Source organism: Amia ocellicauda, chromosome 7 (assembly GCF_036373705.1).
Source record: "Amia ocellicauda isolate fAmiCal2 chromosome 7, fAmiCal2.hap1, whole genome shotgun sequence".
NCBI lineage: Eukaryota > Metazoa > Chordata > Actinopteri > Amiiformes > Amiidae > Amia > Amia ocellicauda.
The window spans coordinates 9,237,181-9,249,487 of record NC_089856.1 but is presented as its reverse complement, the minus strand read 5'-3'; the positions used below and the strand labels follow the sequence as shown (position 1 = coordinate 9,249,487).

The 12,307-nt window shown below is 40.1% G+C and overlaps 1 protein-coding gene across 1 annotated transcript; it reads left to right on the top strand.

The window, feature by feature from the left end:
• Positions 1-3,880: 3,880 nt before the first annotated feature.
• rprm3 (reprimo, TP53 dependent G2 arrest mediator homolog 3) lies at positions 3,881-7,972 on the top strand. The gene has a single exon (XM_066708231.1). The coding sequence runs from the start codon at positions 4,431-4,433 to the stop codon at positions 4,752-4,754; it is 324 nt and encodes a 107-aa protein (XP_066564328.1). The 5' UTR covers positions 3,881-4,430; the 3' UTR covers positions 4,755-7,972.
• Positions 7,973-12,307: the final 4,335 nt, after the last annotated feature.

Genomic DNA, 12,307 nt, shown 5'->3' with positions numbered 1-12,307 from the left:
TTTTGTAAATAAATAAATAAATACATACATACATACATACATACATACATACATACATAAAAGACATTATTCGTTTAAAAAAATCTAAAATGATTTACATTGAAACCTCCTTTCCAGAATTAAAAGGTTTCTCACCAAAAGTCACAGCAGTCTTCGCTGGATTATATCAAAGTGCTTCATGTCAAGTGCAGTGATTCTCTTGCGGGGATTGCAGGAGAAATTAAATTGTGGCAAACCATTTCAAACTAAAATGGATCATATTTTTATTTTCACTTTTTATATTCAGAGGAGACTACGTGGGGACTTTTCCAGATCAGCAGGGACACACTCACCCGGGGCACAAATGGACATTGGGCTTCAAGGCATTCAAGACGGAAAACAGGAGACACTTCTTCACACAGAGAGTCGTCACAATCTGAACAAACTCCCCAGCGATGCAGCTGAAGCTGAAAATTTGAGAAAATTTAAAAATAGACTGGAGAGGATCCTTGGACACCAAACAAGCACGATGGTCGAGTGGCCTCCTCTCGTTTGTAAACTTATGTTCTTATGTAAATGGTTTGCCACACTTTAATTGATCTTGCAATATTATTATTATAAATAATACCTTGACTCCATACTGCATGAAAGGTGTAGTAGTAGTAATACCAGTACCAGTACATTTGGCGTAGGACCATAATCAATATAAACGAAGATAAACTGGCGCTGGACAACGGACTCTAATTTCCCAGTTTCCTGGTGAAAATTGAGATAAACCGACCAATGGCTGCATCTATCGCGACTCAAGACATTTTGCATCTCTAGAACAAAGCCACGCTACATTCTAGCAATGGTATTGTCCTATTAGACACATTTTATTTGCACATTTAATCCTTACGACCCTCTCCAGCGCACGGGGCTCCATTTCCAGTGAATTCCCCTAGGATTGAGACCGCAAATGCGGGGCGATGCTGCCATCTACCGGACGGGTGTGGCGGTGCGGTCTTGGCTGGTCGCCATCGGTCAACATTTCCTCTCTCTATAAAATATTGTGAACATCGTTACACCTATACATCTTAATGATGCTGTGAACTGGTGAGAATTATATAGTTAAGTACATGGACTCTAGATCTGTTAATACCATATAGTGTTAACAATTATAGGCCATTTCAAACAAATCGTTATTTCTATTATTATTATAACCGACTCATATATAATTCAGAAAGAACCCTGATCCCTTTACTATGGCAGCTGGGACCCGCCCGAATAAACTGGCGAAACAATGCATTTCCAAAATATTTTAAAATAACCTGTATTTCAGCTGCTTCAAAGCCTGCAGCTCAGGGCGCTGGTAATCAATATTTCCGAGAGGAGCTGACGTCACAGCTGTGCAGAATCGCGCCGCGCTCCGCTGCCCCCGCCTCGGCGCTCTAACAGCTCCGACACACCGCCATTGAGCACCGAGGGCCGGATAAAACATTAACGAGGATCGCGAAGGAACCGCCTCGGCCTCACAAAGAGTGCATTTTCCTCTCGGTGAGCCACAGTTCAAAAGGGAGCGAAATCCGACACGCCTCCGTTAATTACGCACTTAATGAGCCGACCGGTGTTCTTTTGTTGAAGAATAAGCCGACTACGACGTTAATTAAGATCCGTGGGAGGTACGGTCATTATTAATGTACCATGTTTCCCAGGTCATTACGGTCGACATAGGCTACAGAATAATAATAATAATAATAATAATAATAATAATAATAATAATAATAATAAACATAATAATACATACATAATATTATTTAAATAATAATAGCTGCGTCAATAAAACCGAACCAAATTCTCTCTTCATAGAGCACATCTTATTCCAGGCGCAACAGTGGAAGTGTCCACAGCGCTCCCGTGGTAGGCAATATGTAGGTGATCTGTACATGTGAAAGGGCGATCTTCTGTGGTTTTGCCATTCATCTAAAGTCATGCGCCTCTGGGTTAGTTATCAGACCTTGCAGGTCATTACAACCCATTTCTGGTACACAGTATGTGTAAGGCAGGGTGGGTATATTGGCGCACTCTACCATGGCCAACTGTTTGGCACTCAGTGATGGCATGCAATGCCACTTCTTAATGCCCATCTTTGGGTAGGATGTGAGATCCGGATACAACCCTCAATAATAAGAACATAAGAAAGTTTACAAACGAGAGGAGGCCATTCGACCCATCGTGCTCATTTGGTGTCCATTAATAACTAAGTGATCCAAGGATCCTATCCAGTCTATTTTTAAATGTTCCAAAATTTTCAGCTTCAACCACATTGCTGGGGAGTTTGTTCCAGACTCTCTGTGTGAAGAAGTGTCTCCTGTTTTCTGTCTTGAATGTCTTGAAGCCCAATTTCCATTCGTGTCCTCGGGTGCGTGTGTCCCTGCTGATCTGGAAAAGCTCCTCTGGTTTGATGTGGTCGATGCCTTTCATGATTTTGAAGACTTGGATCAAGTCCCCATGTAGTCTCCTCTGTTCCAGGGTGAAAAGGTTCAGTTCCTCAGTCTCTCAGTAGGACATTCCCTTCAGACCTGGGATAAGTCTGGTTGCTCTCCTCTGAACTGCCTCTAGAGCAGCGATATCTTTCTTGAAGTGTGGAGCCCAGAACTGCACACAGTATCCAGATGAGCTCTAACTAGCGCATTGTCCAGTCTGAACATTACTGCCCTTGTTTTAAATTCTACACTTTTGACAATGTACCCTAGAATTCTGTTTGCCTTTTTGATTGCTTCCCCACATTGTTTGGATGGGGAAAGTGATGAGTCCACATAGACTCCTAGGTCTTTCTCATGTGTTACTTCATCTAGTTCTATTCCTCCCATAGTGTAATTATAGTGGACATTTTTGTTACCTGCATGTATTACCTTGTACTTGTCCACATTGAATTTCATCCCTTTGAATAGCCTGTGCTGCCAAGATTGTATCTGCTGAGCCACCTATTTTAGTATCATCTGCAAATGTGACAACTTTGCTAACTATCCCAGAGTCCAGATCATTAATATAGATTAGAAAAAGCAAAGGCCCTTGTACTGATCCCTGTGGATCTCCACTAACAACCTCACTCCAGTTAGAAGCAAGTGATTTTGATAAGGCGCAAAATAAAGGTCGAGTTGCAATATATTTGAAAGAATCGAATGCAGGTAACTTTAAAAACATCCTTAAAAATGTTTGTATAAAACAAACAAACAAACAAACAAACAAACAAATAAATAAACTATATTATATATATTAGTAATGCATCGAGTTTATGCTTGAACAATGAACTTCTTATTTGTCTTCACTTGAAGGCCATGCTCTCAGTGTCGCAAATCTGCTCCTGTCACCTCCTGTCCCTGCAGGGATCGCGAAGTTTCTCTCTCTCACTCGAATTAAAGTTCGCTGTAATAATGCAGAGAAAGTCGCCTCAGTCTAAAACCATGGCTGCTTCTGATCTCCAGCAAGAAAAGGCACACCAAAACATACAAATAAACAACAAATGTATGCGTTAAAATAATAAGTGTACTATATAGGCTATATGCATATCTAGGTTTCATGTTTTTACTGAGGTTTAATAACCTTATACCCACGTGAGCAAACTTCCAGGACCCAGGGTGGACCTTTCAATTTCAGACTACAGGGGAGTCCGACTAATTAATAGCGCAAATGAACTACAACGGAAATTAAAGAAGGCGCACATATGATCTCCAGACACAATCATAAAGTATATTAGCCGTTTTAACTCAATTTAAAATGTAACAGTTGATCAGCTCTAATACGTACATTCAGATATAACCACATTCCCCTCTACGACATAAAGTGCTATAGTCGTGCCCTAAACAAATATAAAAGCGTGCCAGGCAGCAAGGCTTGGCACTGAACGGAGGTGGTACGACTTCAATGGGCAACATGAGATAGTGTGTGGGGTGTTCTGACAAAGGGGACATTTATCCACTTATTGATATTATTTATATTGATACTTCAAAGAGGGTGGAATAGTTAACATCCTATACAGGTAAAGGCATCTGTTGATTTGTAGTTCTTAACAAGAATAAAAAGCAGTTCTAATCAAAACCAGTAAACAAACTGCTGTTTAATGACTTTACCGCAGGTTGACAGACGCCAGAAAACGAGGAAACGCTTTTTATCTTCTCTCGGATCACATTATCGCAGTGGGTGAATGTGTGCGATTGTTTGCTCACGCAGCCGTGGGGTGGGAGTCTGACCTTTAAGTAAATGCGTCCCCCGCTGTTTAACTGCATTTACTCCCTTCAGTTCACACACACAAAACGGCCGCTCTCATCTGTGCAGCTGCAGGCTATCACTACTGTGACCGAGGGACTGACATGAACCTCTCTCTCTCGTCAAGCTCGGCTCGTAGGGACTAAAGGGACTCCGCCACGCAGTTATAACGTTTTGTTTAAATTGGAGTCGGCGAGGAAAACATGAACGCAACGGCGCCGTGGAACCGGACTCTTGCGGACGCGCAGCAGCCCAGGCTGGGGATCGAGGCGCTTCTCCGGTGCTGCAACTTCACCAACTCGGTGATCACGGACGACGGGTTCGGGGTGTCCCTGCCGGACGAGCGGAGCCTGTACATCATGCAGGTGGTGCAGATCGCCGTGCTGTGCGTCCTGTCGCTCACGGTGGTGTTCGGGGTATTTTTCCTGGGCTGCAATCTGCTCATCAAGTCCGAAAGCATGGTCAATCTACTGGTGGAGGACCGCAGAGCGTCCAAAGAAGTGGAAGCTATAATGATCGGGTCATAACTACCGGGATGGACTCGCTGTACCGTGTAGGTAATGGCAATGCAGGAACGTAGAGATGTTTTTTCTTTTCTTTGTAGAGACACAACTATAAAACACTACTGACTTTAATGGGATTGCGCTCAAATCACGCCCTTAGGTAACACTGAGGAGACGGTAATGTTGAACTGTTTACAATTACCAAATCACCCATCACCCATGCATATTGCTATGTAAAGCAGATAATGGGTGGATACCGGAGACTAGACTTGTTTAAATTAAGGTAATCGTGTGGGGCAACTATTAAAATTGAATCGCCTGCAATACTCTGTAAGCTCCGAAGGATCTTTTCAATTCAAGCATGTTGGCAGCCTCTCCCGATGCAGAAGATAACGGTAAAACATATTCCGAATATCATTTTGTTTTACGTTTTCTTGTTTTGCACTGCCATTCTGAATCCCGTGTTGCACGAAATGAAACAATGACTCTTTGAAACGCATGACCACTCTTAACAACATGATAACTAAACTACATGTAAAACCTTTTATTTCCTCTTTTCTTCTTCTGGACATGTGCAAGTCCGAATGTTATCTGTAACCACCAAAATATAAAGGAACAACTTAATTGTAACATTGTGCATACACTATGATATTCACTTTTGTGGCGTTGCTTTTTGGAATGTGATATTTAGACTTAACCAAGACAATACAATCATCCGTGGTGCAGATTTCGTTAAGAACTGTTGATTACATTTGCGTCACAATTAGCCTATTCCTTACCGGTGCGCGTTTTATTAACAAGATCATTTGTACCGTTTTACAGACTCTGCAAAATCCAATGTCTGTGTAGTCTGTTGTTTAAACCGGTCCTGGTGGACCCCCTGCCCTGCTGCTTTTTGTTTCAACCGAGGTCTTCATTGCTTAATTGAATCCTTCATCGGACTAAAGTAATTAAGACCTCGGTTGGAACAAAAAACTAGCAGGGCAGGGGGTACTCCATTACCGATTTGAAAACCACTGGTCTAGTCTATCTATATAAAGAAAATGTCGAAATAACAGATTATGTAATTTATTTGTATATGGATTTTTGATGGAATAGCGAATGAAGATACTGATACCAGTCCATTTAAAGAAGGAAATCTGAAATATAAACATTAAATAGGTGCCGGGGTATGTTTTTTTTCCACGATTAAGTCATGCTGCAGTTGGGTATATATTTGTATATCTGCTCTGAATAGACTGAATGTGCGTCTGGGGGGCGTATATTTTCTCTGTCGTAGTTATCTTTCTTTCTGGGAAAAAGCGAGTCCTCCGGACAGAAGTGCAATGTAGTCCAGTCCTCTAAAACGCGCACTTGCTGACCCATTTGTCCTGTGCTTCTCAACTCTTGTCCTGGGGCCCTACTGTCCTGCTAGTTCTTGTTCCAGCTAAGCTCCCAATAAGTTAATTGAACTCTTATCTAAAATAATGATTTTACTAATGGGACCTTCTTTTTACTATTCTAAACACCCGATAACCCCTGCTCTGTGCTTTACGAACAGAACTGAAGAAATACTAAATTTGCCTATAAAATGCGTACTGGTGGTTCACTTAATCTATCGACAACCGAACCGAACATCTTGCATAACGGATTTTTATGCTGATCACTAACGAAGCATGGCGAGTCACTTGTCAATATAAGACATATATCCTGAGAACTCCAGTCCTTCAGATGTTGCAATTTTTAATTAGTGCGTTGACTATTCTCTCCAGTTAATCCAATACATGGTCTAATTGACTGCCGTGAAAAGCAGTGTAGCTCAATAGGACAAGTGCAGGAGACCCATGCATTGAACTGGTGCACAGATAAAGTACATTAAATATAGATCAGGTGTTAGATGGAACTGGTTGAATTCACTTGGCAAGGTCTTTAACTGAACTGATCTGCGGAGCTTCAGTTACTTACAGAACCTGGAGAACTGAAATATTCCAGAACCACGGCTGAGAATAAATGAGATGGTATACTATATCTTTGCAAGATCATTAGTTTATGATGAGGACATAGATAAGGCTGGCAAGATGGATGGGTTATTTTGCTCAAGGTAAAGCCTATGTTCACACAACCACCCATCCAGAACAAAAGGGAATGTTATATAAATCCTCTTAGTTGAAATTCTCAAACTCTAGCCAAAGGCGATTATTGTATTTATATTACAGGTTTTTTTATTTTTATTCATTAAACCTATTTGACTATTTTTCTAACCCCTACAGTCTCAGAACTGAATTTTTAGAAGACATTAGGTACATGATAGGACAAAGTGTTCAATGCTAAGCTTGCCTATCCATTATAAATTAATGACTGTTAAAGTCCATAAAACCACAAAGAACTCAGATGAACGGCAAAGCAAAGCTTGAGTAGCATGTGCGCTATTTGTAATAAAAACACCTAAGTCTTTTTCCGAGTCTTCTCAAGCACTGGTCCTGGAGAAGCTCAATCCTTTACATGTTATAGGTGTCCTCCAGTCTAGTGACAAAAGATAATGCTAACTCTGACTAATTCTGACCAATTCATTTATGTTATTGACAGCTGAGTTGCAATCAAAGTCAGATTACCCTATTGCACAGCAGAACCAGGACTGGTAACATGCTTGGTAACTGGTTAAAAAAAAAAAGTTCAAGAGTTTGGACAATCCCAATAGATATGTAGTAGAAATACTGTTTATTGGTTTAAGTATTTTCTTTTCATCAATAAAAACAATTCAATTTTTAATACTTGTGATTAAAAACATTGACATATTAATCCTTAAAATCACTTAAAATTTTTAAAATCTTGTGATTTTTAACCAAACTAAAACAATAAACTTTAAAATAAACGTGCTCAAATCAAATAAATAAAGATATGTAGTAGAAAGGGAATAGTTTTATTTGGCCTTGACTTGCTTGACAGAGGGAACGATGACCTGACCATGAGGACCATGGTGGAATGAGCCAAGGAGCTGCTACAGGGACAGTGTTTGGGGGTGGAAGAGAGAGCCAAAGCAGGGAATGCTGGGAAAATGCATTTTTTGCTTATGCTTATGCTTATGCTTGGGGAAGGCGGGAGTGAGGGGTGTGATTGGGGTCGTCCTCCTCATTAACGTAAGTTTAAAACTCCCATGTGACACGCCTTGACTGTAAAACTATTTTCAAAGACTGTGTAGAAGTTTGGATTTTGTACCTGTTTAACATTAGAAGAAACTTAAAGATTAAAGCTTTTCAACCATTTCCTTTGTTTTTTTCCTATTATTATTATTATTATTATTATTATTATTATTATTATTATTATTATTATTAAAATGCATTCCTAGAAATTCAATCCATCCCTTTCACAGAAATAAGTGCTAAAAGGTATTGTCTGTGCAAGGCATGCCAGGTGAGAGAGTCATTCATGTGGCAGTCACGAAGGCTCCTGTTAGCCCGCTGCATCCGAAGCCTTGGGCCATCGGGGTAATGTCATTGTGTGTCCTGGAATTACCTATGAGTGAAGACAACTCGAGACCTCAGTCAAGATTAATTTTTTGCTGAGCGAAGCAACTGAACCCGTGTATGCGCCGTGGATTCTTCACCAGAACCTGTGCTTCGTCTAGGGCAGTGGCTCTCAACCTGGGTCCTGGTTGTGCAGAGCCTTGCGGATCTGTGTGCAAACCAAGCTCTCAATCTTCAAAAGCAGACTTTGTTGTCGTCCTTGTTCTTCCACTTCAAGCCTTAATTACTTAACTGACAACATTATTTAGAGAATAAATCAAATCACAGATTTCATTTATTGATTTAACTTTTATTTTCCAGTCTTAATCGGTTTACTAATTGAAACCTATAAACACTGCAGCAACATTCCTGCCTTGAAACTGACATTGCCCAACTCTGTTCTAGATGGCTTTGTCCCTTATCTGCCTGCCTGTTGTCTTTGTCAGATGAGTAACATTGAGAGCTGCATATTAAAAGGCATTAAAGAGAGCAAGCAGTTGCTTCAATCACCCTGCTCTTTTGTACCTCGTCAGAAAAGCTCCATATGGTTCACTTTATAACATGGCAGGGGTCTGAATATATAAAATGTTGTTTTTTACTACTACTACTACTACTACTACTACTACTACTACTACTACTAATAATAATAATAATAATAATAATAATAATAATAAAAATAAACATGTTCAGCAAAAGATAGAGAAAATGTGGGGTGAGTGTGTGTTAAATTATCAGATGCTTATCCAGACCCATTTAGTTATTTCAGTGATAATATATACATATACATGCATAAATTATGGTTAATTCAAATGACAAGTGGTCCACAGTCGTGCACAGTTGCACATGGAAATTCAGGAACCTGTTTGCGGTAGGGGGCTTTAAAAGAGACCGGTGTGCAGGGCAGACATGAAAAGGCGATTGGCTTTAAATTGCCAGGACCTCCCGCCACAGATTAAAATACAAATAAAGTGACCCACATAGAAGTGCACTAATGACATCTGCCCGGTCACTCAGTACCGAGGGGCTTGTCTGGTCGATTAATTTCTCTGCAGTCGAGAGCCCGTCATTTGTTTTCATCCTGTGTGACAACTTTAAGATCACAACTAAGCCAGCACGTGTGCATCCTGTGCTGCTGCACACTTGACGTCCCCCCAATTTTTGTGTCACATTATAAAAAACAGCCATTTATCTTGACTTGGCGGCAATTCATGTTGTGACCTGTTAATTTAGCAAATGTTAGGCATTGTACTCTGTAGCTACCTGTTAAATATTAATAAATCAATGCATACAAAACAACAGCCTTTACTTGTGCTTTATATGTGGCAGAGTAGTCCGTTATTGGTTGTGTTCTTACTGTTTCCCTCGTCCAACATGACATAAATTCAAAACAGAACTTCACACCTTGACATATTAGGATACCTATTTAGAATGACCTCTAAAATATTTTGGCATAGGCTTTGTGACTCTCTACTAATTTTCCACTGAAAACAATAATTAAGAAAGGCATGATTAGACATTGCATATGCTTAATAACGCAAATAGTTTTTATTATTTTATTGTAAAATTATAGGAAGAGATTTATGCCTGGTTCTGTCATAAAAGGTTACAAATGGGCATGACAGGGATAGTCAATATCTCCCGTTTTTGTCATTTTGTCTTGCATTGGCCACACTTACATCACGACCCTGTACTGCATGAAGAGGTTATTGGAAATCCATGGATGGATGGCCACACTTAACTTTGCTCCCAAGGGCTATGTACCTTGAAACATGTGACCCTTTCTGGATCTCTTTCATTAAGAGACCTTGAAAAGTAAAGTTAAGTATGTCCAAATGGAGCAAATAAACAAGTCACAGAGTTTAAGGTGCCAAGAAAACAAGGAAGGAGGATGCGCACTTTGAGGACTGCAGCCTGGCAATGCTTATTTGGGGAGTTAACACACATATTACCACATATATCCAACCCAAGACCTAACAGTGAGCAATTTGCCTTTGGTTGGTATTAACCATTAAAAACAAATAAATATATAAATACTACTACTACAGTACTATTACAACATACTATCAGCATTGTAATAATATTGAGTGTCTCAGGAATTAGTGCCAATGTGTAGCCATTCTTGCACCATAGCCAAAGTGTAGCCAAGCACCTCAAAGCCAAGATCATCTTTTTATGAATACAGAACTGGAGCCCTCACTAAAGGATGTCAATATTAATTTATTCCTTTCCATTCAAACTGGTAAATGCATGTGAGCTACAGCCAGGAGCAGATTAATTGGCATATTCTTTTTGTTGATGCTTCACTTAACACCCACTACACCCTCCACTTGCCCCAATTGGGGTTTACGATCTAGAAGGACGGTCATCTGATTTTGGGTCACCAGACAATTGTGCTGGATCTCTCCAGTATCTGAGGCTACCATTTACTTTTTAATTTTTTCCTTGTCTGCATGTAATTCCCAAAGCCGGATTAAGAGAATAAATCTATGATGCTACAGGCAGGGTAGTGAGCTTGAAAGATCAATATAAGGAGTATGTTATATGCATGTCGACGAGAAAGAAAAGGAAAAAAAATGTGCAGGGTATTCATTGTTGATTTTTCCATTGTTTTTTTGATCGGCAAAACAGTGAAACAGCTGGTCATATAGTGGATGGAGGGAAGGAGTCAGGAGGGAGGTGAGTGTTTTATAATCCAAATCAGAGATTAAAAAATGGCACGTTATATTGCTGCCCCCAATTGCAACCCTCATCACCCTCTCTTCCTCAGCTGCAAACTGACACACGCCAGCTTAGGCACATGCATACACCTTCAATCCGTCTTCTGGCTTTCTGCGTGATGGCAGCTTAATCGATCCTTCCAGAGCGCTTCTAAAGCTTGCACGTGACTACAAAAAATTATTAAATTGCAACTTTAATGTATAGGCAATAGAAATAGGCTTGGGGAAAAAAACTAAACAAACATATTCAGCTCAACATCTGTGGCAAAAGATCAATGAGACAGGCATGGTAGGGCAGGGAAGTTGCCTTTGAATCACAATGGAAGCAGATAATGTTTGAAGTTGTTTTTATGTATTTATATTGTTTTCCTTTAAACATCAAATTCCTAAATCACAGTCACCAACTGAACAAAGCAGGGGATCATTTTTGCCAATCAGTGTAACAGGACAGCGGGACGTCAGGAATGAAACAAAGATTACCATTGTGCAGAATTTACAAGAATATAATCAATTAATAGTGCGGTGACCTAGTAATACAGTCACCTCAGAACAATAAGACACTGTGACAAGTGTTTAATCTTTAGAGGATGTTGTTAATACACCATACAATAACATCATCAAATTACATTCATATAATTCCATTCTATGGAATTTACAATTCACTAAACCCATAGACTGAAAAGTGATTTTAGAGTAATTGGTAAAGGACTGAACAAAACAAATTGCTACAACCTCAGACAACTTTGATACAAACAAGAGTTTACTGCTAAGTAAGTCTGCAACTAAGAGAAGGCTAATCCACCCATCATTCTTGTGTAGCTACTAACAATGATCCTAGCATCACATTCTGACCGTTCTTGAGAGATCTGAAAGAGTTGGCTTAGTCTAGACCTCTGCCACTCTCTGTGTAAAGAGGTGCCTCCCGTTTTCTATTCTGAAAGCCTTCAAACTGAGTTCCATTTGTTGATCTTGAAGAATGTTTTCAGCCTGGGCTGACACAGTTCTATATATAAGAACACAAGAAAGTTTACAAACGAGAGGAGGCCATTTGACCCATCATGCTTGTTTGGTGTCCATTAATAACTAAGTGATCCAACGATACTATCCAGTCTATTTTTGAATGTTCCCAAATTGTCGGCTTCAACTACATCGCTGGGGAGTTTGTTCAGATTGTAACGACTCTCTGTGTGAAGAAGTGTCTCCTGTTTTCCATCTTGAATGCCTTGAAGCCCAATTTCCATTTGTGTCCGCGGGTGCGTGTGTCCCTGCTGATCTGGAAAAGCTCTGGTTTGATGTGGTCGATGCCTTTCATGATTTTGAAGACTTGAATCAAGTCCTCACATAATCTCATCTGTTCAAAGGTTCAGTTCCCTCAGTA

Coding starts and splice junctions, on each gene's coding strand:
- rprm3 (XM_066708231.1), top strand. CDS start 4,431: ATGAACGCAACGGCGCCGTGGAACCGGACTCTTGCGGACGCGCAGCAG.